At 38.5% G+C, this 27,682-nt stretch overlaps 1 protein-coding gene across 2 annotated transcripts in view; it reads left to right on the plus strand.

The window, feature by feature from the left end:
• Window positions 1-27,682, plus strand: part of KBTBD3 (kelch repeat and BTB domain containing 3) — a 62,133-nt gene that overhangs the window by 30,263 nt on the left and 4,188 nt on the right. Inside the window, exons 1-2 of one of the 2 annotated variants that reach the window (XM_052653120.1) lie at window positions 18,255-18,372; window positions 25,397-25,641. In XM_052653120.1, the coding sequence (XP_052509080.1) occupies window positions 25,421-25,641 (221 nt within the window). In that variant the 5' untranslated portion in view covers window positions 18,255-18,372; window positions 25,397-25,420. Of the gene's footprint in view, window positions 1-18,254; window positions 18,373-25,396; window positions 25,642-27,682 lie in introns of those variants that run through there. The other variant, XM_052653119.1, reaches the window with a different exon arrangement.

Below are 27,682 nucleotides of genomic sequence, written 5' to 3' on the forward strand. Positions count from 1 at the left end.
TTACTGTGTTGATTTTCTTTCATAGAATCCTTCAAAGGTGGATTACATCTATTGATACTTGAATATTGAAGTATTCTTATATCCCTGGATAAACCTACATGGTTGTAATATAAAGTTTCTTTTGTTTATTGCTGAACTTTAAAAAATAATTTTAAAAAGTTTTACATCATATTTGTAAAGGTATTAATTTATATTTCAGGCTTTTTTCTGTAATTTCTTTGGGATGCTACAGTAAAATTGACTTTATAAAATTAATTAAGAAGTATTCCCTCTTCTTTTATATTGTGGAAGAAATTGTATAGATTTAGTGTCCATTCTTTAAACTTCTAGAAAACTTAATTTGTTTAATAGTAACATAGCTGTTCAAATTTTATATTTCATTTTGAGTGAGTTCTAATGTGTGCTTTTTGAGGAATTAGTCCATTTCATCTGTACTATCAAATTGTTATGTGAACAGTTATTTATATTAATAATACTTCCTTATCCTTTTGATGTTTACAAGGCCTATAGTAATTCCTTTGCTTCATTCCTGGTATTATTAATTTGTGCTTTTTTTCTTCTTTCTTTGTCAGTCTTGCTGTAGGTTTGTCTACTTTATTGAACTTTTCAAAGAATAAGCTCTTTGTTTCATTGATTTTTCTCTGCATTTAAAATTTTCTATTTCATAGATATTTGCTCTTCATCATTTCATCTCTCTTGCATAGAGTTCATTTCGCTCTTCTTTTTCTAGTTTTCTAGGGTGTGAGCTTGTTATTGGTTTGAGAACTTTATTTCATAACATAGGCATTTACTGAGATTAAATTTTCTCTCAGCATTGTTAGTAGCTACATCCCACACATTTAGATATGTTATAGTTTTGTTCCAATTAAATGTAGTTTAAAAAAATTTCCCTTGAGACTTTTTCTTTGCCTCATGTATTGTTAGGAAGTGTGTTATTTAATTTCTAGGTGTGGGGAGATTTTAGTGTTAACTATTTTCTTAATTTCTAGTCTCATTTCATTGTGGCCACATAACATAGTGCTTGTGTGATTTCAATTCTTTTAAATCATTGGAAGTTTCTTTTTGTGAGTCAGAATATGGTCACCCTTAATATATGTTTTATAGGCACTTAAAGCTCATGTGTATTCTGTTCATTACCGAGTTCTTATGTATCATTGCTGATTTACTGTTTTCTTGTTAATTTTAGAGAGAAAGATATTCAGGTCTCCAGCATTAGAGCTATAATAAATACTTTTGTCTGTTCTTTTCAGACCTATCCTTTTTTGCTTCACATTATTGTAGCTCTTTTGTTTGATGTACACGCACATCTGATTTACCCTGTCTTCTTGGTGGATTGACCTTATGTGATATTTCTCTCTGTCCCTGGTACTTTTTCTTGCTGAAGTCTACTGTATCTGATATTCATATAGCCCCACCTGTTTTCTCTTAATTCATGCTTGTATAGTATATCTTTCTTTATCCTTTGACTTCTAGGCTACTTGTATCATTCTATTTGAACTGACTTACTTGTAAGAAGAATAAAATTGGGGTAACTTAAAAACAAAATATCAGCTGTTCTCTGCCTTAGATTGATATAAATATGTGGGGTGTGTGTGTATGTACAGTTTACATTTAGTACAGTTGTTGATATTTTAGTACTTAAGTCTGCTTTTTGGTTTTCTGTTTATTCTGTTTTTAATGTATTTTTTTCCTGTCTTCCTGTGGGTTACTTGAACCGTTTTTAGGATTCCATCTTGCATTTTCATAACTCTGGGTTTATCTCTTTGTATAGACTCTGTAGTGGTTGTTTTAAGTATTAGATCACTTACATATTTTGTCCTCCATATCAACAGGTTCTGCATCCACAGATTGAGAGGACTGACCATCCTTTGCCAGCCATTTTAAAAATTAATTAATTTTTTTATTGGAGGACGATTGCTTTAAAGAATTTTGTTTTCTGTCAAACTTCAACATGAATCAGTGATAGGTATACATATATCCCCTCCCCTCGGAACCTCCCTCCCATCTGCCTCCCCATCCCACCCCTCTAGGTTGACGTAGAGCCCCTGTTTGAGTTTCCTGAGTCATACAGCAAATTCCTGTTGGCTCTCTTTTTTTACATATGGTAATGCAAGTTTCCATTTTACTCTTTCCATACATCTCACCCTCTCCTCCCCTCTCCTCATGTCTGTAAGTGTGTTCTCTATGTTTGTCTCTCCATTGCTGCCCTGTAAATAAATTCTTCAGTACCATTTTTCTAGATTCTGTATATGTGCGTAAGAATATATTTATCTTTCTCTTTCTGACTTACTTCACTCTGTATAATAGGTTCTAGGTTCATCATTAGGACTGACTCAGATGTATTCCTTTTTGTGGCTGAGTTTTATTCCATTGTGTATATGTACCACAACTTCCTTATCCATTCATCTGTCAGTGGACATCTAGGTTGCTTCCATGTTCTATCTATTGTAAGTAGTGCTGCAGTGAACAGTAGAATACATGTTTCTTTTTCAGTTTTGGTTTACTCAGGGTGTATCCCTAGGAGTGGGATTGTTGGGTCATATGGTGGTTTTATTCCTAGTTTTTAAAGGAATCTCCATACCGTCTTCCATAGTGGTTGTATCAGTTTGCATTCCCACCAACAGTGCAAGAGTGTTCCCTTTTCTCCACACCCTCTCTAGCATTTATTGTTTGTAGACCTTTTGATGATGGCCATTCTTACCGGTGTGGGGTGATATCTTAATGTAGTTTTGATTTGTATTTCTCTAGTAATGAGCATGTGGAGCATCTTTGCATGTGTTTGTTAGCCATCTGTGTGTCTTCTTTGAAGAAAATCTTAGGTCTTTTCCCACTTTTTGATTGGGTTGTTTCTTTTTCTGGTTTTGAGTTGTATGAGCTTGCTTGTATATTTTGGAAATTTATCCTTTGACAGTTGTTTCATTTGCTGTTACTTTCTCCATTCTGAGGGTTGTCTTTTCACCTTGCTTATAGTTTCCTTTGCTCTACAAAGCTTTTAGTTTAATCAGGTCACACTTGTTTACTGTGGTTTTTATTTCTATTACTCTAGGAGGTGGATCATAGAGGATCTTGCTTTGATTTATATCATAGAGTGTTCTGCCTATGTTTTCCTCTAAGGGTTTTATAGCTTCTGGTCTTCCATTTAGATCTTTATTCCATTTTGAGTATAGCTTTGTGTATGGTGTTAGGAAGTGCTCTGATTTCATTCTTTTACATGTAACTGTCCAGTTTTCACAGCACCATTTATTGAAGAGGCTGTCTTTCCCCATTGTATATTCTTGGCTCCTTTGTCAAAAATAAGGTACCTATAGGTGCGTGGGTTTATTTCTGGGCTTTATATCTTGTTCCATTGGTCTATATTTCTATTTTTGTGGCAGTGCCATGCTGTCTTGATGACTGTACCTTTGTAGTATAATCTGAAGTCAGGAAGGTTGACTCCTCCAGCTCCATTTTTCTTTCTCAAGACTGCTTTGGCTATTTGGTGTCTTCTGTGTTTCCATATGAATTGTAGTTTTTTGTCCTAGTTCTGTGATAAATGTCATTGGTAATTTGACAGGGATCGCATTGAATCTGTAGATTGCCTTTGGTAGTATAGACGTTTTCACAATATTGATTCTTGCTACCCAGAAACATGCAATATGGAATATGATACATCTGTGGAGTTTGGTATTAGATGAGGTGGAGTGTCTTGGAAGCAACCCCCTTTGGTTACCAAGGGACCAGTGTATATAATATATATGTGTGCATGCTTCTATGGTGGCTCAGTAGTCAAAAATCTGCCTGAGATCAAAAACACTCTGGAGGCAAAAAATAGTAGAATAACGGAGGCAGAAGATAGGATTAGTGAAGTAGAAGATAGAATGGTAGAAATAAATGAATCAGAGAGTAAAAAGAAAAAATAAATTAAGAGAAATGAGGACAATCTTAGAGACCTCCAGGACAATATTAAATGCCCCAACATTCGAATCATAGGAGTCCCAGAAGAAGAAGACAAAAAGAAGGACCATGAGAAAATACTTAAGGCGATAATAGTTAAAAACTTCCCTAAAATGGGGAAGGAAGTAATCACCCAAGTCCAAGAAACCCAGAGAGTCCCAAACAGGATAAACCCAAGGCAAAACACCCCAAGACACATATCAATCAAATTAACAAAGATCAAACACCAAGAACAAATATTAAAAGCAGCAAGGGAAAAACAACAAATCACACACAAGGGGATTCCCATAAGGATAACAGCTGATCTTTCAATAGAAACTCTTCAGGCCAGGAGGGAATGGCAAGACATATTTAAAGTGATGAAAGAAAATAACCTACAGCCCAGATTACTGCAATATGTAAGACAAATGCTAACAAGTATGAAAGGGGAAATTAACAATAATACAATAATAATGGGAGACTTTAATACCCCACTCACACCTATGGACAGATCATCTAAACAGAAAATTAACAAGGAAACACAAACTTTAAATGATACAATAGACCAGTTAGACCTAATTGATATCTATAGGACATTTCACCCCAAAACAATGAATTTCACCTTTTTCTCAAGCGCACGCGGAACCTTCTCCAAGATAGATAACATCTTGGGCCATGAATCTAGCCTTGGTAAATTAAAAAAAATTGAAGTCATTCCAAGCATCTTTTCTGGCCACAATGCAGTAAGATTAGATGTCAATTACAGGGGAAAAACTATTAAAAATTCCAACATGTGGAGGCTGAACAACATGCTTCTGAATAACCAACAAATCACAGAAGAAATCAAAAAAGAAATCAAAATATTCATAGAAATGAATGAAAATGAAAACACAACAACCCAAAACCTGTGGGACACTGTAAAAGCACTGCTAAGAGGAAAGTTCATAGCAATACAGGCATAACTCAAGAAACAAGAAAAAAGGCAAATAAATAACCTCACTCTACACCTAAAGCAACTAGCAAAGGAAGAAATGGAGAACTCCAGGGTTAGTAGAAGGAAAGAAATCTTAAAAATTAGGGCAGAAATAAATGCAAAAGAAATAAAAGAGACCGTAGCAAAAATCAACAAAGCCAAAAGCTGGTTCTTTGAAAGGATAAATAAAATTGACAAACCATTAGCAAGACTCATCAAGAAACAAAGGGAGAAAAATCAATAAAATTAGAAATGAAAATGGAGAGATCACCACAGACAACACAGAAATAACAAGGATCCTAAGAGACTACTATCAGCAATTACATGCCAATAAAATGGACAATGTGGAAGAAATGGACAAATTCTTAGGAAAGTACAACTTTCCAAAACTGAACCAGGAAAAAATAGAAAATCTTAACAGACCCATCACAAGCATGGAAATTGAAACTGTAATCAGAAATCTTCCAGCAAACAAAAGCCCAGGTCCAGATGGCTTCACAGCTGAATTCTACCAAAAATTTAGAGAAAAACTAACACCTTTCCTACTCAAACTCTTCCAGAAAAATTGCAGAGGAAGGTAAACTTCCAAACTCATTCTATGAGGCCACCATGCCATCATCACCCTAATACCAAAACCTGACAAAGATGCCGCAAAAGAAGAAAACTATAGGCCAGTATCACTGATGAACATAGATGCAAAAATCGTTAACAGAATTGTAGCAATCAGAATCCAACAACACATTAAAAAGATCATACACCATGACCAAGTGGGCTTTATCCCAGTGTTGCAAGGATTCTTCAATATCCACAAATCAATCAATGTAATACACCACATTAACAAAGTGAAAGATAAAAGCCATATGATTTTTCTCAATAGATGCAGAGAAAGCCTTTGACAAAATTCAACACCAATTTATGATAAAAACTCTCCAGAAAGCAGGAATAGAAGGAACATACCTCAACAAAATAAAAGCTATATATGACAAACCCTCAGCAAACATTATCCTCAATGGTGAAAAATTGAAAGCATTTCCCCTAAAGTCAGGAACAAGACAAGGGTGCCCACTGTCACTGCTACTATTCAGTATAGTTCTGGAAGTTTTGGCCACAGCAATCAGAGCTGGAAAAGAAATAAAAGGAATCCAAATTGGAAAAGAAGAAGTAAAACTCACTGTTTGCAGAAGACATGATCCTCTGCATAGAAAACCTAAAGACTCCATCAGAAAATTACTAGAGCTATTCAATGAATATAGTAAAGTTGCAGGATATAAAATCAACACACAGAAATCGCTTGCATTCCTATACACTAACAATGAGAAAATAGAGAAATTAAGGAAACAATTCCACTCACCATTGCAACAAAAAGAATAAAATACTTAGGAATATATCTACCTAAAAAAACTAAAGACCTATATATAGAAAACTACAAAACATTGGTGAAAGAAATCAGAGAGGACACTAATAGATGGAGAAATATACCATGTTCATGGATTGGAAGAATCAATATAGTGAAAATGAGTATACTACCCAAAACAATCTATAGACTCAATGTAGTACCTATCAAGCTACCAGCGGTATTTTTCACAGAGCTGCTGCTGCTGCTGCTGCGAAGTCGCTTCAGTCGTGTCTGACTCTGTGCAACCCCATAGACGGCAGCCTACCAGGCTCCCCCATCTCTGGGATTCTCCAGGCAAGAACACTGGAGTGGGTTGCCATTTCCTTCTAGAATAAATAATCTCACAATTTGTATTGAAATACAAAAAACCTCGAATAGCCAAAGCAATCTTGAGAAAGAAGAATGGAACTGGAGGAATCAACCTGCCTGACTTCAGGCTCTACTACAAAGCCACAGTCATCAAGATAGTATTGTACTGGCACAAAGACAGAAATATAGATCAGTGGAACAAAATAGAAAGCCCAGAGATAAATCCACAGACCTATGGCCACCTTATCTTTCACAAAGGAGGCAAGAATATACAACAGAGAAAACACAGTCTCTTTAACAAATGGTGCTGGGAAAGCTGGTCAACCACTTGTAAAAGAATGAAACTAGATCACTTTCTAACACCATACACAAAAATAAACTCAAAATGGATTAAAGATCTAAATGGAAGACCAGAAACTATAAAGCTCCTAAAGGAGAACATAGGCAAAGCACTCTCTGACATAAACCACAGCAGGATCCTCTATGGCCCACATCCCAGAATACTGGAAATAAAAGCAAAAATAAACAAATGGGACCTAATTAAAATTACAAGCTTCTGCACAACAAAGGAAACTATAAGCAAGGTGAAAAGACAGCCTTCAGAATGGGAGAAAATAATAGCAAATGAAACTGACAAACAACTAATCTCAAAAATATACGAGCAACTCCTGCAGCTCAATTCCAGAAAAATAAACGACCCAATCAAAGATAGGCCAAATAACTAAGAAGACATTTCTCCAAAGAAGACATACAGATGGCTAACAAACACATGATATGATGCTCAACATGACTCATTATCAGAGAAATGCAAATCGAAACCACAATGAGGTACCATTTCACCCCAGTCAGAGTGGCTGGGATCTAAAAGTCTACAAGCAATAAATGCTGGAGAGGGTGTGGAGAAAAGGGAACCCTCTGACACTGTTAGTGGGAATGTAAACTAGTACAGCCACTATGGAGAACAGTGTGAAGATTCCTTAAAAAACTACAAATAGAACTGCCTTATGACCCAGCAGTCCCACTGCTGGGCATAAACACCGAGTAAACCAGAATTGAAAGAGACACATGTGCGCCAGTGTTCATCGCAGCACAGTTTATAATAGCCAGGACATGGAAGCAATCTAGATGTCCATCAGCAGATGAATGGATAAGAAAGCTGTGGTACCATAGACACACTGGAGTATTACTCAGCCATTAAAAAGAATACATTTGAATCAGTTCTAATGAGATGGATGAAACTAGAGCCTATTATACAGAGTGAAGTAAGCCAGAAAGAAAAATACCAATACAATATACTAACGCATATATATGGAATTTAGAAAGATGGTAACTATAACCCTGTATGCGAGACAGCAAAAGAGACACAGATGTATAGAACAGCCTCTGGAGTCTATGGGAGAGGGTGAGAGTGGGATGATTTGGGAGAAGGGCATTGAAACGTGTAATATCATATAAGAAACGAGTCGCCAGTCCAGGTTCAGTGCAGGATACAGGATGCTTGGGGCTGGTGCACTGGGATGACCCAGAAGGATGGTATGGGGAGGGAGGTGGGAGGGGGGTTCAGGATGGGGAATATGTGTACACCCATGGTGGATTAATGTTGATATATGGCAAAACCAATACAATATTGTGAAGTAATAAGCCTTCAATAAAAATAAATAAATTTATATTAAAAGAAAAAAAGAATCTGCCTGCCATACAGGAGACACAGGTTCATTCCCTGGGTTCTAATGTTCCTCTGGAGAAGGAAATGGCAACCCACCCCAGTATTCTTGCCTGGGAAATCCCATGGACAGAGGAGCCTGGCAGGATACAGTCTATGGGGTCACAGAAGTGTCAGAAAGAACTTAAGATCTAAACAACAATGTAAAATATACTTTGTAATTGTTCATTAAAGCTTTTCCAAGATCAGTTCAGCCGCTCAGTCCTGTCCGACTCTTTGGGACACCATGGACTGCAGTACACAAGGGATCTTGTCCATCTCCAACTCCTAGAGCTTGCTTAAACTCATGTCCATTGAGTCAGTGATGACATTCAACCATCTCATCCTCTGTCATCCCCTTCTCCTCCTGCCTTTAGTCTTTCCCAGCATCAGGGTCTTTTCCAGTGAGTCAGTTCTCCACGTCAGGTGGCTGAAGTACTGGAGCTTCAGCATCAGTCCTTGCAATGAATACTCAGGATTGATATCCTTTAGGATTAACTGGTTTGATCTCCTCACAGTCCAAGGGACTCTCAAGAATTTTCTCCAACACTGTAGTTCAAAAGCATCAATTCTTCAGTGCTCAGTCTTCTTTATGGTCCAACTCTCACATCCATCCATGACTACTAGAAAAACCATAACTTTGACACATGGTACTAACTAAATGTTAGCTCTTATTATCATCATATATGTCTTTCTTATTCAAAATGACCTTAAATTGTCATGGTAACTTTTGGCCAGTACATTTATATTTGGATATTTTGAGCAATAAAATACTTTTTGAGCTTTCAGTTAATATTAAAATCCAGGGTCAAAATAGTATTGAAAATACCATGGACTTTGAGTGAAGCAAACATAGTTCTGTTAATTTTGTGTCTAAATCTTATTGTTTAACTTGGCTTCAATTTCCCATTTTGGAAAACTGTTAATCTTAAAGTATTATGAATGTTGAATAAAATAGCTCTATAAATTGCTAATTATAAAATTTAATACTGTCAGGTCTGTTATAGCACAAACTATGAAATTTGAGTCTCTAATCATTCATTTATTTATTAATGTTTACATGTTAACAGAAAGTGGAGTTTTACCCGATAGTATTTTTCTCTAGTTTATTACTTTACCGGTCCAAAAAGATCTGCATTGATAGGGATGTAAGTTCTTAATTCCCCTTCATGGATCACTGCCTTATGGTGAAGAGGCTAGTGTAACTCAATGAAAGTATGAGCCAGGCCATGCAGGGTCACCTAAGATGGATGGGTCATAGTGAATAGTTCTGATAAAACATAGTCCAGTGGAGGAAGGAATGGCACACCACTCCAGTATTCTTGATGTGAGAACCCCATGAACAGTATGAAAAGACAAAAAGAAACGACACTGAAAGATGAGTCCCCCAGGTCATAAGGTGTCCAGTAGGCTACTGGGAAAGAGCACAGGGTAATTACTAATAGCTCCAGAAAGAATGAAGTCGTTGGGTCGAGAGTCAGTTGTAGACGTCTCTGGTGGTGACAGTAAGTCCAATGAACAGTATGTTGCTTAGGAACATGGAAAGTTCGGGCCATCAGTCAAGGTAAATTGGACTTGGTCAAGTCAACAAGAGAGTCTGAAATGCAGTACTTGGGTGCAATCTCAAAAACAATAGGATGTTCTCGGTTTGTTTCCAAGGCAGACCAATATTACAGCAATCCAAATCTGTGCCTCAGCCACTAATACTGAAAAGCTGAAGTTAACCAGTTCTGTGAAGACCTACAAGACTTTCTAGAACTCACACCAAAAAAAAAGATGTGATTCTCATCACTGGAGATTGGAATTCAAAAGTAGGAATTCAAGAGATACCTGAAGTAACAGGCAAGTTGGCCTTGGAGTGCAAAATGAAGCAGGGCAAAGGCTGACAGTTTTGTTAGGACATGCTCATAGCAAACATCTTCTTCCAACAGCACAAAAGATGACTCTACACATGGACATCACCAAATAGTCAGTAACTAAAGCAGATTGATTATATTCTTTGCAGCCAAAGGTAGAGAAGCTCTATACATACAGCAAAAGCAAGACATGGAGCTAACTGTGGCTAGATCATGAGCTCCTTATTGCAAAATGCAGGCTTAAATAGAAGAAAGTAGGAGAAGCTACTAGCCCAGTGAGGTATGAATCATATGGTGGAGGTGACAAATAGATTCAAGAGATAAGGTCTGGTAGGTAGAATACCTGAAGAACTATGGACAGAAGTTTGTACCACTGTAGAGGAGGCAGAGACTAAAACCATCCCAGAGAAAAAGAAATGCAAGAAGGCAAAGTGGTTGTCTGAGGAGGCTATACAAAAAGCAGCGAAAGGCAAAGGAGAAAGGGAAAGATATACCTAACTGAATGCAGAATTCTTGAAAATAGCAAGGAGCGTTAAGAAGGCCTTCCTAAATAAACAGTGCAAAGAAATAATCAAATGGAAAAGAGATCTCATCAAGAAAATTGAAGATATCAAGGGGGCATTTCATATAAGGATGGACATAATAAAGGACAACAACGGTAAGGGCATAACAGAAACAAAAGATATTAAGAAGAGGTGGCAAGAATATGCAGAACTGTACAAAAAAGATCTTAGTAACCCAGATAACCACAATGGTGTGGTCACTCACCTGGAGTCAGACATCCTGGAGTGTGAAGTGAAGTGGACCTTAGGAAGCATCACTATGAACAAATCTAGTGGAGGTGATGGAATTCCAGCTGAGCTATTTCAGATCCTAAAAGTTGATGGTGCTAAAGTGCTGCACTCAACATGTCAGCAAATTTGAAAAACTCGGCAGTGGCCCCAGGACTGGAAAAGGTCAGTTTTCATTGCCACCCCAAAGAAGGGCAGCCAAAGAAGGTTCAGACTACTGTACAGATGTGCTTATTTCACATGCTAATAAAATAAGGTTCTGCTCAAAATCCTTCAAGGTAGGCTTCATCAGTACATGAACCCAGAACTTCCAGATGTACAAGCTGCATTTAGAAAAGGCAGAGAGATTTAAATTTGGGAAAGGAACAGGACAAGTCTGTATGTCTCTGGTTATTTAACTTCTATGCAGACTACATCATAGGAAATGGTGGGCTGGATGACTTACAAACTGGAATCAAGATTCCCTGGAGAAACGTCAACAACTTCAGATATGCAGATGATACCACCCTTAATGACAGAAAGTGAAGAGGAACTAAAGAGCCTCTTGATACGGTGAGAGGGGAGAGTGAAAAAGCTGGCTTGAACTCAACATTTGAAAAACCTAAGAACATGGCTTCTGGTCCCATCACTTCATGGCAGATAGAGGGGGAAAAAGTAGAGGCACTGACAAGTTTTATTTTCTTGGGCTTCAAAATCTCTGTGGACTGAGATTGCAGCCATGAAATGAAAAGATGCTCCTTGTAAGAAAAGCTGTCACAAACCATGTCAGCATATTAAAAAAGCAGAGACATCACTTTGCCAGCAAAAGATGTCTAGTTAAAGCTATGATTTTTCCAGTAGTCATGTCCAGATGTGAGACTTGGACCGTAAAGAAGGCTGATCACTGAAAAATTGATGCTTTTAAATTGTGCTGGAGAAGACTCCTGAGAGTCCCTTGGACAGCAAGGAGATCAAACCAGTCAATCCTAAAGGAAATCAATCCTGAATATTCATTAGGACTGATATTGAAGCTGAAGCTTCAATACTTTGGTCACCTGATGGGAAAGCTGACTTACTGGACAAAACACTGATGCTGGGAAAGATTGACAGCAGGAGCAGAAGGGGGCAGCAGAGGATGAGTTGGTTAGGTATCATCGCTCACTCACTGCATATGAATTTTTTTTTTTTTTTTTTTGCATATGAATTTGAGCAAAGTGTGGGAGATAGTGAAGGACAGGGAAGTCTGGAGTTCTGTATTCCATGTGGTTGCAAAGTGTCAGATTCAACTTTTGACTGAAGAATAACAATAAAAAGAGCTGAATTTAGATTGTTGTAATCATTATCAAAAAATTTTCTCCACTTTTCCCCCCTTTCTTCTCAGTGTATTTGCATGCTTAAATTTCTCCCATCTAAGCAAAATAAAATTCCTTAGAATCTTGATGGTTCTCTAGTTCCAACCTCACTGAACCTAAAAAAAAGAAAATTATATAAAATACGCTCATTATCCTGTCTTAAAACCACTGTAATCTGGCCTCTCCCTATCCCACCCTCAAATCATCAGTGACTTCTTTTCAGTACTTATGTTACTTTAACTTTTTCAGCCTTTGATGATGTGGGAGCTACTTCATTTTTGACATTCTCCTCCCATGGCTTCCACCATCTCTCCAAATTAATTTTCCTCCATTTCTGTCCCTGTTCTTTTTATGTGTTTTTCTCAGCTCTAGAACTTTTTTGCCTGTGTCTTCTACAGATAATATTTCTCATATTTTGTTTCCATCTAGGCTGTCACCTGGTATGTGGCAGATGCTGCATAAATAATTCTTCAGCTTAGATTGTCTATCCCTTAAGGTTAATTATCCTTGGTGTTCTATCCTTAACACGCTTCTCTAGAAATTCTACGTGTCTTCTTTGATTGATTTTTATTAATTTCAGTGGATTTAGTTATCTTGTGGATTAGTTCCCTCTTTCCCTTTCATATATTTTCCAGGGCCCTTTGTTTATGATAGTGCTTGTAATTGTTGATTAAGTAAAGTCTACATACAGAAATTTATTCAAGCCAAATTGACCAAATAGGACATTTCAACTTCTCTGCTTAACCACTGTACATAGAGTAAACATGGAGAGTTTTAACTTTCAGGCACATTGCAAAAGTGAATACCCTTGTGTAATACTAATGTATTATTATGTCAGTACTTGAAAATTTCCAATAAAGCCATTTTACTTATATTACTAGTCATAGAAATAAAAATCACTATGTGTATATATCATTGTATTCACTTCTTATCTATGAACTATTAGCTTCAGTAATTTAGACTTACTCTAATACAAGTTCCAGATTATTTATATATTTATATAATAACAGTATAAGTAATTAGGTATAAATTAGATATACACACTTATATAGAGATATTTTTAAAAGTATTGCAACCCATGTTGCTTTTATTCATCAGTGTTCAGGAGGTCTTAGCTACTACTGTACAAAAAAAGCCATCTCAATATTTACAAATGATATATTTTTTATGCATTAAACCAAAAAGTTAAGAATCAACAGATAAATATTTAGATTAATAAATATGTTTAATGAGTTGCTGAGATTAAAATTAATACTCCTCAGTTAAGATAATCCTATTTGGGTTTTACCTAGGAGCTCAGTAGTTAAGAAGCTGCCTGCCAATGCAGGGGGTATAGGTTCAATCCCTAGTCCTGTAAAATTCTGCCTACCAAGGAGCAGCTAAGCCTGTGCTCAATAGCTGCTGAGCCTGTACTCTAGAGCCTGTGTACTGCAACTACTGAGCCCCCAGTCACTGCAACCAAAGATAGCCTGTGCTCAGCAGTGAAGACCTGGTACAGCCAGAAATAAATAAAATTTTAAAAAAAGACCCTATTTGTTATAATAGCTGCATTTCAGTGACTTAACAAAATTAGTTTTTCATTAAAGTGGATTTTAAAAAGTTGATACTCATTACCAGTGCCACTGCATAGGCATATCTGTCTCATTAGATAGTAAACTCCGTGAGCATAAGAACCTCATCTTTGTTACTTACTGCTGTATTCTTAGCAGAATTTCTAAATGTAAATCCAGTGGTATGATGCCAGTCCTTCTTAAAAGTTTACTGTATGTTCCGTATTCCCTATAGAGTGAAACCCACACCCCCTTTCATGAGGTAAACACCCTGTTTACCACTTAAGCTTTCTTTTGTCCTGTCCCCTGTCCTCAACTTTGTTTTTCTCCATAGGGCCATAATAACTCTTTTATCCATGCCTTTGCACTTACAACTTAATTTTTTTCTCTTAGAAATGTTGGTCTCACCTTCTTTGATAACCATTTTTCTTAACAGCTCAAGTACCATACTCATCAGAATGGTTTCCTCAGTCCTCCCCTCTCTACTCTGTCCTCTCCACGCTTGAAGCAAGTCTGAATGTTGTTCTTCCTCTGTGCATCCGTAGTACTTGCTCATATCACTTTTATGACCCTTGTACAGTTAACCTGGGGCTTCACTGCTGGCTCAGATGGTAAAGAATCCGCCTGCAATGCAGGAGACCAGGGTTCAAGACCTGTTTCGGGAAGATCCCCTGGAGGGGAATGGCTACCCACTCCAATATTCTTGCCTGATCCCATGAACAGAGGAGCCTGGCAGGCTACATATAGTTCACGGGGTTGCAAAATTTGGACAAAACTGGGTGACTAACTTTCACAGTTTACTTATTTCTCACCACACTAGCCTATAAACCTGTAAGAGCAGGAATCCTGTACCTCATTTATCTTATATTCCCAATGTATGTGCAGGTTTGAAAACCCGAAGATTCAAATAAAAGTTTATAGAATAAGGAGTATTAGTGTGGAGGCTGTTGGGGCAATTCAACCCCAGTCCAACCCCAAGTGAGAGTAATGAGAGCCTCAACTAAAAGAATGACAGATAGGGAAAGAACTGGTTTTAAAATGAGTGTGTATTATTGGTGAAATATGACTTCCTGTTGTCTGACTTGGAGAGTATAGAAGCCATTCATCTAGATGAGAATTAGAAAAAAATTTTATAGAGTTATGGGGGGAGAAACCCTATATTGTTATTATAGAGTATGGATGCTTCAGCCCATTGCTGAACTTGAGAAACAAGCCAAGAATAACACCTTGGCCTCATTGTGTTGTTGAGAAAATACTTTGATCCTTTGCACCACATTAACCCATGTCTGTCTGCCTAGTGCCAGTCTTGGTGGTGATTTGCTTTGTTATGCTTCCCTTTTGTGTTTAAGTACTCCCTGGCTCATCCCTATGAGTATTCCTTTCCGTCATCATGGAGTCAGAAAGAGAAGGCTGGTTCATGTCTCTACCAGCTCTCTCTCTACTCTTTCATTGTTACTCCATATAAAACTACTCTGCAGTGATAGCTCTTATGCTCAACTTTCTCTTAAGCTCTCAGTTCAGGTCAGTTGCTCAGTCATGTCCAACTCTTTGTGACCCCATGAACTGCAGCATGCCAGGCCTCCCTGTCCATCACCAACTCCTGGAGTGCATTCAAACTCATGTCCATCGAATCGGTGATGCCATCCAGCCATTTCATCCTGTCTTCCCCTTCTTCTCCTGTCCCCAATCCCTCCCAGCATCAGAGTCTTTTCCAGTGAGTCATGGAAAAGTCACCTTCGCATGAGGTGGCCAAAGTATTGGAGTTTCAGCTTTAGCATCACTCCTTCCAAAGAACAGCCAGGACTGATCTCCTTTAGAATGGACTGGTTGGATCTCCGTTGCAGTCCAAGGTACTCTCAAGAGTCTTCTCTAACACAACAGTTCAAAAGCATCAATTCTTCAGTGCTCAGCTTTCTTCACAGTCCAATTCTCCCATCCACACATGACCACTGGAAAAACCATAGCCTTGACTAGACCGACCTTTGTTGGCAAAGTAATGTCTCTGTTTTTAGTATGCTATCTAGGTTGGTCATAACTTTTCTTCAAAGGAGTAAGCGTCTTTTAATTTCATGGCTGCAATCACCATCTGCAGATTTTGGAGCCCCCAAAAATAAAGTCTGACACTGTTTCCCCATCTATTTCCCATGAAGTGATGGGACCAGATTCCATGACCTTAATTTTCTGAATGTTTAGCTTTAAGCCAGCTTTTTCACTCTCCTCTTTGCCTTTCGTCAAGAGGCTTTTTAATTCCTCTACACTTTCTGCCATAAGGGTGGTGTCATCTGCATATCTGAGGTTATTGATATAACCTCTCCCGGCAATCTTGATTCCAGCCTGTGCTTCCTCCAGCCCAGCGTTTCTCATGATGTACTCTGCATAGAACTTTAATAAGCAGGGTGACAATATACAGCCTTGCTGTACTCCTTTTCCTGTTTGGAACCAGTCTGTTGTTCCATGTCCAGTTCTAACTGTTGCTTCCTCATGTGCATACAGGTTTGTCAAGAGGCAGGTCATGTGGTCTGGTATGCCCATCTCTTTCAGAATTTTCCACAGTTTATTGTGATCCACACAGTGAAAGGCTTTGGCATAGTCAATAAAGCAGAAATAGATGTTTTTCTGGAACTCTCTTGCTTTTTCAATGATCCATCAGATGTTGGCGATTTGATCTCTGGTTCGTCTGCTTTTTCTAAAACTAGCCTGAACATTGAGAAGTTCACAGTTCATGTATTGCTGAAGCCTGGCTTGGAGAATTTTGAGCATTACTTTACTAGCATGTGATATGAGTGCAATTGTGCAGTAGTTTGAGCATTCTTTGGCATTGCCTTTCTTTGGGATTGGAATGAAAACTGACCTTTTCCAGTCCTGTGGTCACTGCTGAGTTTTCCAAATTTGTTGGCATATTGAGTGCAGCACTTTGACAGCGTCATCATTCAGGATTTGAAATAGCTTACCTGGAATTCCATTACCTCCACTAGCTTTGTTCATAGTGATGCTTTCTAAGGCCCACTTGACTTCACATTCCAGGATGTCTGGCTCTAGAGGAGTGATCACACCATCGTGATTATCTGGGTCGTGAAGATCCTTTTTGTACAGTTCTGTGTATTTCTTGCCACCTCTTCTTAATATCTTCTGCTTTTGTTAGGTCCATACCATTTCTGTCCTTTATCGAGCCCATCTTTGCATGAAATGTTTCCTTGGTATCTCTAATTTTCTTGAAGAGATCTCTAATCGTTCCCATTCTGTTCTTTTCCTCTGTTTCTTTGCATTAATCACTGAGGAAGGCTATCGTATCTCTCCGTGCTATTCTTTGGAACTCTGCATTCAGATGCTTATATCTTTCCTTTTCTTCTTTGCTTTTCACTTCTCATCTTTTCACAGCTATTTGTAAGGCCTCCTCAGACAGCCATTTTACTTTTTGCATTTCTTTTCCATGGGGATGGTCTTGATCCCTGTCTCCTGTACAGTGTCACGAACCTCTGTCCATAGTTCATCAGGCACTCTATCAAATCTATTCCCTTAAATCTATTTCTCACTTTCACTGTATAGTCGTAAGGGATTTAATTTAGGTCATACCTGAAATGTCTAGTGGTTTTCCCTACTTTTTTCAATTTAAGTCTGAATTTGGCAATAAGGAGTTCATGATCTGAGCCACAGTCAGCTCCTGGTCTTGTTTTTGCTGACTGTATAGAGCTTCTCCATCTCTGGCTGCAAGGAATATAATCAGTCTGATTTTGGTGTTGACCATCTGGTGATGTCCCTCTGTAGAGTCTTCTCTTGTGTTGTTGGAAGAGGGTGTTTGCTCTGACCAGTGCGTTCTCTTGGGAAAACTCTATTAGCCTTTTCTCTGCTTCACTCCATATTCCAAGGCCAGATTTGCCTGTTACTCCAGGTGTTTCGTGACTTCCTACTTTTGCATTCCAGTCCCCAATAATGAAAACGACATCTTTTTTTTTCTTAAGTTCAAGGAATTATTAGAGAAGGCAGTGGCACCCCACTCCAGTACTCTTGCCTAGAAAATCCCATAGACGGAGGAGCTTGGTGGGCTACAGTCCATGGGATCACGAAGAGTTGGACATCACTGAGCAACTTCACTTTCACTTTTCACTCTGCTGCATTGGAGAAGAAAATGGCAACCCACTCCAGTGTTCTTGTCTGGAGAATCCTAGGGACAGAGGAGCCTCATAGGCTGCTGTCTCTGGGGTCACACAGAGTTGGACACGACTGAAGTGACTTAGCAGCAGCAGCAGCAGCAGGAATTATAAACTGTTTCTACTCTCCTCCCCCCATCACCTTATAAACATTTTGATTAATGTCGTTTAAATGATTTTTTGACTTTTAAGTGGACTTCTAATGGAAAACTGGCTTCCCTGGTGGCTCAGATGATGAAGAATACACCTGCAATGCAGGAGACCCAGGTGTGATCCCTGGGTCAAGAAGATCCCCTGGGGGAGGAAATGGCAACCTACTCCAGGATTTTTGCCTGGAAAAGCCCATGGACAGAGGAGCCTCATGACTTACAGTCCCTGGGTCACAAAGATTGGAACTCAACTGAGTGAGTAAGCACACATGCACACACTAACTTTCATTTAGCACACAGTAAATTCTAAATTATGTATTATTTTTTAATCTCAGCAACACAACTAGATAAATAAAGTTTATCCTTATTTTACAAATGAAGAAAATGAGAATCAAAGATTAGTAGTTGCTTACCTCAAGTATATCACAAGTATATTACACAGCCAAGATTGGAACTCAGATCTATCCTATTCTGTGTGTGTTAGTTGCTCAGTTGTTTCCCAGCTGTTTGCAACTCCGTGGACTTTAGCCCACCAGTCTGCTCTGTTCACAGAATTTTCCAGGCAAGAATATTGGAGTGGGTTGCCATTTCCTTCTCCAGGAGATCTTTCTGACCCAGGAATCAAACCTGGGTCTCCTGCATTGCAGGCATATTCTTTACAGTCTGAGCCACCAGGGAAGCCCATCCTATTCCAGAGCCCCTTTTCTATTTCATATTATGTCATAGCTCTGGGACAGTATGATCTCTTAGTTATTAGACAAGGAGGAAAAACATGCATGTTTTATAAACATAGTTTTACAAATGACTTAAGTATGCCTTGTGAGGTAAAGAATTACCATTGGGACAATAGCCGTATATAATTATTGGTACACATATTTTGTACCCTACTCTGACTTGGAATATTTTTTTAATTCTTGATCAGATGTTACCAACATTATTTTTTGTTGTTGTTTTGTTTGGCCATAACATACGGCTTGGGGAAATCTTAGTTCCTCACCAAGGATTGAACCCAGAACCCAGCAGTGAAAGCACAGAGTCTTAACCATTGGACTACTAGGGAATTAACCTCAACAGTCTTAAAGATTTGCACCACTGTGATGATTTTCTCTGTAGCTCACTTTAACTTGGAGTATTCTTTTGCATCCTAGATCAGATTTATCAACATTCTTAGGATTTGCACAGTTGCACTGTTTGCAGTGTTGTGATGGCTTGGTACTGGGTGCCCAGACATTTGGTCAAATGGTTATTCTGGGTATGCCTGTAAGGGTGTTCCTGGATAAGATTAATAACACTTGAGTAGATAGACTGAGTAAATTACTGCCACTTCTAATCCATGTGGGCCTCATCCAATCAATTGAAAACCTGAATAGAACATTAGTCATTTCCTGCCTTTGGCCTTTAACTGAAAAGTAATCTCTTCCTAGGTTTCTAGCCTGCCAGCTTTCAGAGTAGAATTGACACCATCAGCTGTCCTGGTTCTTAGGCCTTTGGATTCAAAGTAAAACTACACCATTGGCTGTTCTGAGTCTCTGACTAGCCAACCATAATCTTGGGACCTCCACAATGTTATGAACCAATTATGTGTATGACAACAGACTAGTTCCAAATAGGAAAAGGAGTATGACAAGGCTGTATATTGTCACTCTGCTTATTTAACTTATGTGCAGAGTACATCATGAGAAATGCTGGACTGGAAGAAACACAGGCTGGAATCAAGATTGCCGGGAGAAATATCAATAACCTCAGATATGCAGATGACACCACCCTTATGGCAGAAAGTGAGGAGGAACTAAAAAGCCTCTTGATGAAAGTGAAAGAGGAGAGTGAAAAAGTTGGCTTAAAGCTCAACGTTCAGAAAACGAAGATCATAGAATCTGGTCCCATCACTTCATGGGAAATAGATGGGGAAACAGTAGAAACAGTGTCAGACTTTTGTTTTTGGGGGCTCCAAAATCACTGCAGACAGTGATTACAGCCATGAAATTAAAAGACGCTTACGCCTTTGAAGGAAAGTTATGACCAACCTAGATAGCATATTCAAAAGCAGACACATTACTTTGCCAACAAAGGTCTGTCTAGTCAAGGCTATGGATTTTCCAGTGGTCATGTATGGGTGTGAGAGTTGGACTATGAAGAAAGCTGAGCGCCGAAGAATTGATGCTTTTGAACTGTGGTGTTGGAGAAGACTCTTGAGAGTCCCTTGGATTGCAAGGAGATCCAACTAGTCCATCATAAAGGAGATTAGGCCTGGGTGTTCATTGGAAGGACTGATGCTGAAGCTGAAACTCCAATACTTTGGCCACTTCATACAAAGAGTTGACTCATTGGAAAGGACTCTGATGCTGGGAGGGATTGGAGGCAAGAGGAGAAGGGGACGACAGAGGATGAGATGGCTAAATGGCATCACCGACTCGATGGACATGAGTTTGGGTAAACTCTGAGAGTTGGTGATGGACAGGGAGGCCTGGCGTGCTGCGATTCATGAGGTTGCAAAGAGTCGGACATGACTGAGCAACTGTACTGATATACATATATACTATATTTACATACACTCATATACATATACACACACAACCCACGCAGATATCACACGTATAACAGTAGTTATATATATAACAAATAGGCTTATAGCCAAATATATAGCCTATTGGTTCTTTTTCTATGAAGAACTCTAATACAACTTTTCTGTGTTACGTTTCTTTGGAACCCAATCTTTTTATTACCTTTCTCCTTTTATGACACTTCATTCTTTGTGTTTATTTGTATGTGAGCTCAATTTTATTGGCAACAAATAGTCTCAGTTCTTTTCCTCAAAATGGCAGGCTCACTTCCTTCACTTTTGAGCTTATCTGCCAAATACACAAGATAGAATAGCCAGAGTGTGTCTGTCCTTTGACATTCTGTATAAATGGTGGCTGCATCTGTGCTTTTCCTCAAGATGGCGTAGTTCTTGGGCACGTAGCAGAAGTGCTCTATATGGGCTTCCCATTTTGTCACATGGAATTAAAAAGATGTATCCTTAAGGAGCAAGCTTTAATAAAATCCAGAATTTTTAGCACTTCACTAAGGACAGTTTTAAGTGAAGTTGACTTTTTCCCCCTTCCGAGTGTTTGGGGTGAAGAATACAATAAATAGGTGTATTCCTAGATGGTAGCAATTTCATTCACATTTCTTTTGTACCATCAGTGGAAGTGTCAGAATAGTGAGAAAAGCAACTACTTAATGTTAGTATGAAAATAGTTTTAACTTCACAGATTCCTGAGAGGGTTTTAGGGACCTTTGGTGGTCCATGGGCTACGTTAGAGAAACAGTTTGAGATACTGTCTCACAGAATAGATGTGGTTGCTGATGATGAATATGAGTGATACTTGACCTTCTTTCTCTCCCTTCTTGTGATTTTTTTTTTCATGATATGTCAGCAACTGAAGTTCCATCAGATGCCTGTAGCATCTCTCTAAAGGAGAGTGGCAGAACAAATTCACCATTTGTTCCTTCATATTGTATGTCTTGCATCTGCTTTGTTTGATCTTATAAATTTGAAACCAGTAACATGGAACAACAGACTGATTCCAAATAGGAAAAGGAGTACGTCAAGGCTGTATATTGTCACCTTGCTTATTTAACTTATATGCAGAGTACATCATGAGAAATGCTGGACTGGAAGAAACACAAGCTGGAATCAAGATTGCCAGGAGATATATCAATAACCTCAGATATGCAGGTGACACCACTCTTATGGCAGAAAGTGAAGAGGAACTTAAAAGCCTGTTGATGAAAGTGAAAGAGCGGAGTGAAAAGGTTGGCTTAAAGCTCAACATTCAGAAAACGAAGATCATGACATCGGTTCCATCACTTCATGGGAAATAGATGGGGAAACAGTGGAAACAGTGTCAGACTTTATTTTTGGGGGGTTCCAAAATCACTGCAGATGGTGACTGCAGCCATGAAATTAAAAGACGCTTACTCCTTTGAAGGAAAGTTATGACCAACCTAGATAGTATATTCAAAAGCAGACACATTACTTTGCCGACTAAGGTCCGTCTAGTCAAGGCTATGGTTTTTCCTGTGGTCATGTGTGGATGTTAGAGTTGGACTGTGAGGAAGGCTGAGCGCTGAAGAATTGATGCTTTTGAACTGTGGTGTTGGAGAAGATGCTTGAGAGTCCCTTGGTCTGCAAGGAGATCCAACCAGTCCGTTGTGAAGGAGATCAACCCTGGGATTTCTTTGGAAGGAATGAGGCTAAAACTGAAACTCCAGTACTTTGGCCACCTCATGCGAAGAGTTGACTCATTGGAAAAGACTCTGATTGTGGGAGGGATTGTGGGCAGGAGGAGAAGGGGGCGACAGAGGATGAGATGGCTGGATGGCATCACAGACTCGATGGACATGGGTTTGGGTGTACTCCGGGAGTTGGTGATGGACAGGGAGGCCTGGCATGCTGCGATTCATGGGGTCGCAAAGAGTCAGACACGACTGAGCGTCTGAACTGAACTGAACCGACACCAGTAAGGTTCTAAGATATGGAGATCAGAGAGAAAACAATAGCAACTGGGAAACAAAACTTTGACCTGGCTAGAGTAAAACCGTAACTATTGTACACTCACATTTAGAGCCATTCCTTCAATATGTTTTTTTTCCAGAGCTATTTCTCATCATTACTGTATATTTCAGCTTGTAAGTGGCCATTTTGGAATTTTCCTAAATTCAGATTTATAACATTTGGTAATAACATTGAATCTGTGAGGCACACAGAAAGTGAGGCATGCTGTCAGAATCAGAAACAATTCTACTTCCCAAGACCTGTAATCATCCAATTTGAAACTCTTTGCATACTGGCAATATATTAAAGCATATGTAGCAGGCACAGAAGTGAAAATGGAAATTTACTACAGGAATCCTCAGTTTATGATATGTCATGATCCCGTACCTAAATCTGCAGAAAGAGGCATCCATTTTTTATACCCTTAAAGATACTGTTTTTGAAAGTTTCCCTTTTTTCATCTCTACCTATTTGATTTATGTATTGTTTCATTTCCACAAAGTTCACTCCCACCTTCATTCTTAATATATCTCCCTCCTTACTCAGAACACTGCTCACAAAATCATCTCTGCAGGTAACTTATTTTTCTAATACTTACTGCAAATTACATCATATTACTGCCTCCTGCACATGTGTGCACACACACTCTTTAACACAGGCACATTATTTTATAGTACATCAGCTAGTCAGTAACTTTCTATGATGATGAAAATACTCCTTATTTGCTGTATAATACAGTACACTGCAGTAACCATTAGCCACATGTATTAGTGTTCTCCAGAAAAACAGAGCCAATTGGAGGGAAGATAGATTGATTTACTCTGTAGAGTTAGCTTGTATGCTTATGGAAGCTAGGAATTCTGAACATCAGAAAACTGGTCCTAGTAGTAAAACTAGCAGTAAAGTTGTAATCCAAGTTTTAGTCCAAAGGAAGGAAAAGTCTGATCCTCCAACTTAGACAGTCTGGCAGAGAAAAAATTCTTTGTTACTGGACCTTTTGTTCTTTGCAGGCCTTTAATGGATTCAGTGAGTTCCACTCACATTAAGTAAAGCAACCTGCTTTCCTCAGTCTGCTGATTCAGATATTAGTCTCATCCAAAAACACCTTCACAGACATACCCAGATACAATGTTTAGCCAAATATCTGGGTACCCCCATGGCCCAATCAAGTTGACACATAAAAGTAACCATCATATTACATATAACTGCGGACTACTTAAAATATGGCTAGACCAAGGAACTAAACTTTTAAGTTTTATTTAATTTTAAATAGTTTAAATTGGTATACATGGCTCATGCTTACTATTTTGGATAACACAGAGATGATTGTCTCAGTCTTAGAATGAAGCTTTGATTGATGTTGTAGGACAATTCAGACTGCTTCTCCATCGTTTAGCTTTCACCTGGGCTTGAAACTCCTCCTCTAGAACACAGCTACCATGTAAGAAGTCTAGCTACCCTGAGACTGCCATGCTATGAGGAAGTATTGCTTTGGCCGCCACCTGCGAAGTGTTGACTCATTGGAAAAGACTGATGCTGGGAGGGATTGGGGGCAGGAGGACAAGGGGACGACAGAGGATGAGATGGCTGGATGGCATCACCAACTCAATGGACATGCGTTTGAGTGAACTCCAGGAGTTGGTGATGGACAGGGAGGCCTGGCGTGCTGCGAGTCATGGGATCGCAAAGTCAGACACTGCTGAGCGACTGAACTGAACTGATGGATAGAGTGCATCAAGAGGGGGAGAGAGCTCTGTCTGTTCTAGCTGTCCATCCCATCTGAAGGAGATGTGAGTGAGGAAATCATACTGGACCTCTCACCCAGGTTAATCAGGCCTTCAGGTGAGCTGCCACCTGACTGACCATATGAAAGCCTGCAAATAAGAAGCTCCATCTAACCCTGCAGAACCGTGAGAGACTAAGTTGTCTTAAACCACTAAGTTTTGGGGTGATTTGCAAAGCAGTAAATAACCGGAACAGAAGTATGCTAAGGAATCAAGGTTTCCTATTTCTGTGACTCACCTAGATCGCAGTCTTACTGTTTTTCTGTTTCCTGCTTTCTTGCTTTTTGTGGTATAAACTTTAATGCTCAAAACTAAATTTGCGGTTTGGGAAAGTCGGTTAATCTGGCCTTCAACTATCTTGGATTTCTGACCTCACTTAAAAGGCTTTCCTACTTTGAAATAGGACAGCTTGAACCAATGTTGACTTTTCCTTCCTTGCTAAAGGCCATAACCAATTAATTTAACACCGTTTTCTTTTTCAACCAGTTGTTTTTTAAAAGTGTGATCCCAGAAGACACATACCAGTGCTTCAATATCAACATTTTAACATCTGGTTTGCTACCAGAAGAAAAGGATGGGAGTAGAGAGGGGTGTGTTGGATAGATATTCAAATGATACCTGCTTATAAAAGTGATACCACTTATATGTAACAAGACTAGACATGTAGTCAGGTTCTATGTCAGTTTTTAATACAGTTCGTAATTGTACTATTTAATGCAGTTATACAGCCTCAAACTTTATTTATAAATAACATTTTTATTTCAGTGAGCTCAATATTTATAAAAATTTAAAAGGAATTTACTGTTAAATGTCATGAAAACAAGTGTGTGGGACAAGATTTACCATTATGATTGTTTTTAGTGAGCATTTTTTGTGATTTACACTAAGGGCGAATTTTAGATCTGAAAATTCATTAAGATTCTGCTACATCAGTGATTTTTTTTTTTCCTTCTAGTTCTAAGAACAGATAGAAGTGGCTATGGATAATTCATATGATTTCAATCAAAAAGGCTCATGTAATGGAATTCCATCTGAGAAGAAAAACAACTTCCTTGTGTCAGAAGATCATGGACAGAAAATCTTAAGTATACTACAGAATTTTCGAGAACAAAATATCTTTTATGATTTCAAAATAATCATGAAAGATGAAATAATCCCATGTCATCGTTGTGTGTTAGCAGCATGCAGTGACTTTTTCAGGTACTTTTACCTTGTCTGTCTATCCCTCAGATTTTATGATACCAGTAATTAAGTTATTTTTGTGACTGTAACTCAATTTTTCCCCTACAGAGCATGGAATAGTAATCTTTAATACTTAAAAAGAGATACTTAGAACCTAGATTAACTAATGATTTTTTAAATATGAAAATATAAGAATACCTTTTTTGAACCTCAAGTCTTTCCAGGCTAGGATTTCCCAAAGTTGAACATTAGTCCTTATTGTTCTGGAAAAAAAAAAAGTTGTTTTGATGTGGGGTCAGTTTTGTTTGGTAGGTCCCCTGCACTGTATAATTTGGCAAAAGAGAAAAGGATAGACTGAGCAGAAATGGAAGCCAAGCTCAAAGAAAATGAGGCATCTGAGAAAAAAATACATCTTGGATATGGGTTGTATTCCATGGATTGTCCAGGGAAGAGGTACTCTAATGCAGAGAGTTTCTCTTCTCTTTAGCCTGGATCGTCCTAAAGTGGGGAAAAGTACTTCCACAGCCATTTCTGGAGAGCCCTCAACTTGTTTTGATTCTAATTCTGAGTATAATTCAGTTCCCCAAGTAGATCATCCTCCAAGGAATGCACTAGTCATAACACTGTTAGAATCCACTATGACAGTGGGTTTCTGATTCTTCGTGGTTAAGGGTCAGACACATTACCTTAGTATTGTGGTAACTGTATGAAGATAATACCTGTGAGACCTATTCATCAGACAGGCAAACTTCTCTTGCTGACATCCTGATCTTCAGGCCTCCTAGTCATACTTTAATAAACTTAAATCCTAATTGCAGTATTTTGCATTAAGTTCAGTTTTAGAAGCAATTCTAAGTAAGCAGAGTTTAAATCTCTAACAAACTTAAAAAAAAGAGCAAGATATAAGATATAAAAACATCTAGATACAAGTTAACTTATACTGGTTTTAATCCTTAATTTAACTCTTGTTTTACTACCAACATATAATTAAACCATACCCTTATTGCTCAAGATTAAATCTTATAGGTTGCACTTCATTCAGCAAGTTTATTGATATCTGGTACTCACTAAACACCTTTTTTTTTTTTTTTGACTCTCCTATGTGGCATGCGGTATCTTCATTCCCTGATGAGGGATCAAACCGTGCCCCATGCATGGGAAGTGTAGAGTCTTATCCACTCGACCACCAGTGAAAGTCACTAAACACCAGTTTCTCTAGGGTTTCCTGCTTTGAATTTGAGAGCAGTGGCTCAGTGCTACATCACAGTTTACTGAGGACAAGGGGAACTACACCTTTTACTAGCTTTTTGCCTAACTAGACTATATGTCTTCATGTATTCTTTTCATTTCTTCTCTCAGGTAACCTAAGTTGTTATTCTTCAGCCTCCACTGGGGCCCTAACTGGCCTTATGCTCTCCCAGTTTCAGATTCCACTAGTTTCTTTCCACCTCCCTTTGAATTCAGTTTTTCTTCCAAGGAACTCTTATTTGTTCCCTTACCCTTCATATCACCTCTTCACTAGAGGAAGCAGTATAGTATAATAGGTAAGTATTTGGCCTCTTTATGCACATGCCCTAAATCTAAATTCTAGCTCCACCACTTATTAGACTAAACTTTATGCTTCAGTTTCTCTTTATGCTTCAGTTTCTTTATTTGTAAAAAATTAGGATAAGACAAATAGGACCTAGCTCATAAAGTCATTAATGAGAGTTGAATGAAATAACATATATGTAATGATTAGGTCAGTCTTCCCTGGTGTCTTGGTGGTAAAGAATCCACCTGCCAGTGCAAGAGAGGCAGGTTCAATCTCACAGTCAGGAAGATCCTGTGGAAAAGGAAATGGCAACCCACTCTAGTATTCCTGCCTGGGAAATCCCATGGACAGAAGAGCCTGGTGGGCTATGGTCCATGGGGTTGCAATGAGTTAGACACTAGAGACTAAATAACAACAATTGATTAGTGTCCACTGCTTTCAGTTATTATTGTTGAATTAAATTGTTATTAAGATGAATTTAGTATTATTTATTAATATTATCATTAGCTGAATTTTTTTTAGCTG

This window comes from Budorcas taxicolor, chromosome 15 (assembly GCF_023091745.1).
Source record: "Budorcas taxicolor isolate Tak-1 chromosome 15, Takin1.1, whole genome shotgun sequence".
Lineage (NCBI taxonomy): Eukaryota > Metazoa > Chordata > Mammalia > Artiodactyla > Bovidae > Budorcas > Budorcas taxicolor.